This window comes from Temnothorax longispinosus, chromosome 3 (genome assembly GCF_030848805.1).
Source record: "Temnothorax longispinosus isolate EJ_2023e chromosome 3, Tlon_JGU_v1, whole genome shotgun sequence".
Classification (NCBI taxonomy): domain Eukaryota; kingdom Metazoa; phylum Arthropoda; class Insecta; order Hymenoptera; family Formicidae; genus Temnothorax; species Temnothorax longispinosus.
This window is the reverse complement of record NC_092360.1, coordinates 1,464,257-1,470,589: the sequence shown is the minus strand read 5'-3', so window position 1 is coordinate 1,470,589 and position 6,333 is coordinate 1,464,257. Positions and strand designations below refer to the sequence as shown.

At 34.8% G+C, this 6,333-nt stretch overlaps 1 protein-coding gene across 3 annotated transcripts; it reads right to left on the bottom strand.

Annotated features, from left to right (window-relative positions):
• Positions 1-141: 141 nt before the first annotated feature.
• Positions 142-4,604, bottom strand: Tango10 (transport and golgi organization 10). 3 transcript variants are annotated; one of them, XM_071774631.1, is made up of 4 exons: positions 4,234-4,604; positions 3,736-3,849; positions 3,357-3,497; positions 142-3,279 (listed from the first exon to the last, which is right to left on the bottom strand). In XM_071774631.1, exons 2-4 carry the CDS (start codon positions 3,847-3,849, stop codon positions 2,026-2,028), a joined length of 1,509 nt encoding a protein of 502 aa, XP_071630732.1. In that variant the 5' UTR covers positions 4,234-4,604; the 3' UTR covers positions 142-2,025. The 3 variants fall into 3 exon arrangements, with proteins under 3 accessions (XP_071630732.1, XP_071630730.1, XP_071630731.1); XM_071774629.1 differs by having other exon boundaries at positions 3,736-3,995; positions 4,234-4,603; XM_071774630.1 differs by lacking the exon at positions 4,234-4,604 and adding an exon at positions 4,150-4,169 and having other exon boundaries at positions 3,736-3,995.
• Positions 4,605-6,333: the final 1,729 nt, after the last annotated feature.

The following is a 6,333-nucleotide window of genomic DNA, read 5'->3' as shown; positions in this document are numbered from 1 at the left end:
ATCATAATTAGTAACTCAAGTCATGCTAATAACAAGAATTATCGTTATAAAAAAATACTATAGTACTTTGCGTAATTTTCGAAATCACACATATATCCATCAGATATCCTCACACCATATATTTAATATAATATATAACACTTTTAAGAATAAATATTATATGTTTTATTTAGTCTGATTATTTTGCTGCACATGAATACAATGTCGATGAACAAATAGAAAATCAATTCTTAACTTAGGAATACATAATGATGGGAATTAACAATAAGATGCAATTGGAATAATTTCAATAACTTGTTTCATCATCGGGAAAATAAAATACGATAGATAAATCACACGCAGTAATCATAAAATTCGCAGACGTAACCAATATCTCAAATTCGTAATAATAATTAACTAGTAACAATAAACTGTGTCTAAAAATTGTATCTATAAAATTAAAAACAATCCAAGTCTTAACGCTTTTTCTTTTCTTCTCTTCAGGAGGTACAGAATATTTGCAAATTCTAATATGTGATATACTTTAAAAAAAGTCCTGCCGTCCTGTCGTCATCATTGACGACTCTCGTTATACGAAAATGTTGGTTTGCGGAACACGGTCAACAACAAGCCTATTAACGCACATTTACACCCATGAAATAAGCTCGCATTCTGCATTGTTATAATAGCTTCACCAACTTACATTTGTATCTCAATTATATACAATACATGCACCCATACAAATAGATCTTGTTAGACAAAATTCACAAAATTGTAGGAATAGGAGTTTACATGTTTAGACTTCAGAGAATTACACTTACAGCACAATAACAGGGACTAAGTTTTTCTTTTTCTTTTACTAAACACTAAGTTCCTTTTTTTATTGAAGTACATTGCATTTGATATGTTATAGTTGCAATGTAATATTACATATACCTCATCAGGATCACATAAATGTAAATACCCTAACATCTGATAAAGTCAGTCAATTCATATATGAGATTTATAAATAAAATGTCCAGGAACATACCTAATTACACGTTATATTTTATAGTTTCATCTATTTATATAAGTGTTACTGGAAAAATATTCGTCTTTCTCAAACGTAAAAAGAGAAAAAAGAAACAAATGTAATTGTACATTATTAATATATATATATGAAGCACTCAGAAACAAAATTCATATGTTCTTATTAAAATTCCGGTAAAAATGTAGAATATAAACATTTTTTAACATTTATTTCTCGACAACTGTGTAATAGAGATGTGCGAATCAAGGATTTTTGTTGTCGAATCGAATCGTTGGAATACAATTTTCAATTAACAATATAAGTATTATTAGATTGAATTTTAACACGTGGATAATAGGAGAATATTTTAATGTAAAAAAATAATAGATATTGATTATATAATATGAATCCTTTTAAAGCAAAAAATATATTTAAATATTTAATATAAAATTAATAAAATATATTTTATTTATTTAATGTCGCAGTAACCGAAATCAGGCAAAAAATCATAGATAAATTATTAAAATACTTTAATGTAGTATCCATTAACATTATCCAATTGCAAACATAGAAATTAAAATAAAATAATTTTATTATCAATACTTATAGCTTACTATTTTTTACGCAAATTCAAATTTATACTTATAATTTGATAGGGTCACAAAGCATATAAAAATTTAGAAATAAACTTTTTGACTATTTAGCTCATGCAGCAATTATAATACTGAATGCATTCACTGAATGTACCTATTACTGAATGTACCATTCTTCTTCCAGTTTCGATAAGAATTTTGCGACTCTGTAACTTGGTTCCACTTGTTTATTAACGGAAAATATAATTTTATAGATTTAACAATATATATGATTTGTATTCGAACCATCTAGATTCGAAATTTTCAAATATTTCGGATTCGAATCATAGAAATTCGAATCGAATTAAAACGAGTGAGATTCGATTCGATTCGATGCGTATTCGAATACTTAGCACATCTCTACTCTATAACACTCTTGTATATCGCAAATTTTCTTTATAAATGTTAATTCGCTGGCGATATAACAATATGTAATTTGAGCATGTCTTTGTTGGGGCCTACTAGAAACGGAGATACCACATTTTCCGATACTGAGCCCTGTTGTGGATTGAGCTCCTCGAACGGCAGAAGATCGTCCAAATTCAAGACGCGATCTTTCTTACTAAATCTATGAATAATCTCGGTGACTCTCGCAATGTGCTCAACCCCGTCTTGCAAGCCATAAATCAAAACCCCGATTTTCACGCGCATGTTACTATTTAAGGGCTCCTTGCAAGTCAACGACAATCTCACTGATCGCTTGACGTGCTCGGGCATCTCCACTGTGCCCTGCCACACTATAAGGAAAAACTTCTTGAACCATACACCCTTGGGATAAATGTCTACTACCCACTCGCACACTCTATCACCCGCATATTCCGCTAAACTGGAGTGACTAGAAAATACAAGTGTCCTCATGTGATAAGATGGTAAACTGTGAAAGTTCTCTATGGTCAATAACGAGCTACACGTGTCAACGGTATACAGTCTCGGTTCAAACAGCAACGCACCATCTTCTTCGCTCATGCTGACCTCTCTCACTCTGTTGATTTGACCTGAATGAAAAGACATCCCAATCGACATACGTTCCACAAAGAATTCCTTATACTTCTTCGTTAACGGCGACAGCAGCAAATCCGCCAGTTGTCGCGGTGACATCATCGGGAATCTAACGGGCGACATCACCGCTATCACCAACTGATGCAACGTTGCCTCCAACTCGTCCGGCGACAGCTGCGCTCGCAAACGACCCGCCTGATAATTCAGCCAAAATTCTAGGCACTTGTAGAGCGTCATCTCATCTTTTACAACTAAACTACTTTGATGCAACAAGGACACTAGGATATCTAAATCAAAATTTCCAAAGTCCGCAGTCTTGGCCACAAGCTCGAAATTCCACTTGATGAAGTTTTGGCACGCTTGGCTGATGTCATGATGCCCGCAATTCAACGTGTACTGCAACCACGATACCAGAGTGCCATGTATAGCAGCCAGTGCGACATGATTTCGCATGTAATCAAGGCACAACGATATCAAATCTTTGACGTTGTACTTATCGGCTAGGGACAATATCGGTAGAACGACGCTATGGTTAATTCTTATCTGGCCAGTGTAAAAATAGCGCAAAAATTCGCTAAATATTGGTGCACACTGTGGCGTCTCTTGGAGAGTTACCCTGCTTTCCTGAGACTCGCTCCATTGTGGGCTCATCAGCATCACCTGTAATTTAATTGACGTTGAGTATCGCTCCATGAAAAATTTTTATTCTTTTTAACAATATAGATTTTCGCACTTACTTGGAAAACATCGCTAGAAGCACAGAGTATGAGTCGATGTGCCGGATATTCCACACCATCCACAACAAGACAGATATCATTCATAAGACGCTCCGCATACAGTGTTGCTATCTTTAGCAAGACTGTACGTGAATTGTCTACCTGTAATCGGCAGATTATTGAATATTGCATAATTAAGGGCTGGTTTCACCATCTCTGATTAACTGTAACTTTCGATTAAACTCACTCTTCGGCTCATTGTAAGGGGGACAGTTAAAAAGAGATGAAGAGTGAGTTTAATCGAAGGTTACAGTTAATCGACATTGGTGAAACTGGCCCTAAGTTAACTAATACGCAGTATTTAAACCGCTTGGATTTTTCATAATGCATATATACATACCTCTATAGAGTCTGAGCTCTCAGACTGTGCAGCAGCGTTACTAACCGTCCTCGATCTCTTGCTGGACTCCATCCTTGATGAGCCTGTCATCCACCCAATAGTAGTCCGCAACATCTGCACATGTTTTCTCGACGTATTTACAATTCAATCGTTGCTCGATATAATCAACAAAGAAATTTGGGGACGATAGACCATTTCCACAGGATTTCCCATTATTTTAAACTGGCAACGAAAAATCTTCTTATTGAGAAAAATTACACCTGTGCACACAAAGATGAGATTCTATATTCTATGAATAAAATTAATGCACAGACACAAGATTCTACAAATAATTAATCTTTTGTACGAGTTTACACATCAAATTAACTAACACGTCACGATAATATCGGTAAACAACTAGAAAAGCCTAAAAACCTAAATGATAGGCGATTTGAGGTTATAATAGCTGTCCTAATATTAACTGTCCGAAGGACCGCCGGAAGGAGATTGGAATCTTACCGGACTGAGGGTGTCAGAAGACAGTAGCGATCATCGAGCGCGTTCGACGAGTTCAAAACCGAATTAAAAAAATTGAATTTAAAAAATTTGCGGAATTTGATAATATTGCGATTCAGGCTTCTCGATATTTCTGAAATGACGTCTCTTTTTCCTTGCTATCGTTGTTCAACGGGTAACAATTGGAACTACCAACGTCCATATTCCATAATTTATGCCAAAACCAACAGATTCGTGTATAAACCGCTCGCAAATAATATCTCGATAAATTTGTCCCTTTAAACTCTCGGTAGATAGTACAGATGATACAGCATGACACATGACACAAGTTGGCGCGACCGTTACTACTGTATCATTACCGTACCGTTGGTACACACTACACACACCCTCGACCACCTTCGACGCTTCCACGGCTTCGACGTTTGTTACGCGCAAGACACGACGTGAAATAAAGTTCTCTTACAAGATTTTTATTTGAAACAGAGTGATATATTAATAACAAGTGTAATATATTTCGTTGTCCCCTATTTGATTTTTTCCCATGTACTAAAACAACTATAAACAATAAAAAATTGATTATTCTGTCGGAAAAGAAGTCTGAGAATGAACATGTTTGCGTTTTAAGTGATGGAAGTACCCATTTACTGATACACAAAATGTGGACATTGAATTAACTACTATACGTATAGCCACGATTATTTCTAACAGCTAGGTAAAATACGCTATATGTATATCAATCTTCGGTTTTCGGTTCTGTTCCGAAATAGTATTCCTATAAAAAACCTTTTTTTCATGTTCTCCACTTCCGTCATAAACATCTAGTATAATTGAAAATTGTCAAACAAATTTATATAATCGTATAATATGCATTCATTATGCAACTAAAAAGTTTAGAAAATTTTATACCATAGAAAAATCGATGTGTATTGATTTTTTAAGTATGCACTCTACGATTTAAGTTTGCACTACTTAATAGTCTGAATAAGCTATAAAAACAAAAAAGTGACACATTGTATCATATGTATTATCTTATCTATGTCTACTTATTTCTTTTCTAATCTTAAAACAAGATTTGCAATTTGCTACGATAAATATAGATTCTACGGGCTACGGGTGTATGTACGTTAAATTAAGTTATTCTTAAATTAATGACATATTTTTTTATATTTCTCTAACAATATGATGAAATCACTTTTCGAAATTGATGTCGCTATAAATGCTGTTTTATATGTATCGATCGATATTATAGAGATGATTATATTTAATTATGTTACGTCTTGGACATAAAAGCTCTTAATTTCAAACAAAATTTTAATTAAAAAAAATTATTATGCTTAGACCGATAATGAAAGCAGAGTATATTGCTTGAGTAATATAATACTGATAAAAACGGAATCCGGGACGTGAGTCTGAAATTTCTGTTACCCTTAAGGTGAAATTTCATGGGCAGTGAAAAGCAGCAGCAGATCGTACTGATTGGCTATAAAATAGAGGAGTTCTAGAAACTCGAAAACTTCTCTATTTTGTAGCCAATCAGTACGATCTGCTGCTGCTTTTCACTGCCCATGAAATTTCACCTTTATGCTAAGACTCCATAGACGCGGAAACGCCATGCGGCAGAGTGCGTTGACCAATCACAAATTTTGATTTTGCCGCAGGCGACTTGCGGCAGCCTTCTGATTGGTCAACGCACTCTACCGCACGGCGTTTCTGCGTCTATGGAGTCTTAAGCATTATGGAGGATTCACACTGTGTCCGATGTACGACGCTGATATCCAATAGGAAAGTTCGTTTTCTAGAGACTCTACTAGAAACGAACTCACTTCCTATTGGATATCGGACGTCATAGGTACAGTCGCCGCCAATGATTCCTTTCCTAAGCTTTTTTTTTCGGTATTCTTATGTTCCCCTCTTATCCCAGGAAAGGAATCATTGGCGGCGACTGTACATACATCGAACATCGGACGCAGTTTAAATCTTCCATTCTAAAAAATGTAAAAGAAATTTCTATTTGTTTTAAATAATCAGTAAGACACGTAGTTCCGACAATAAAAGTATGTTTTATCTGTTTAAAATAAGATCCCGAAATAGGCCGGAAATCAA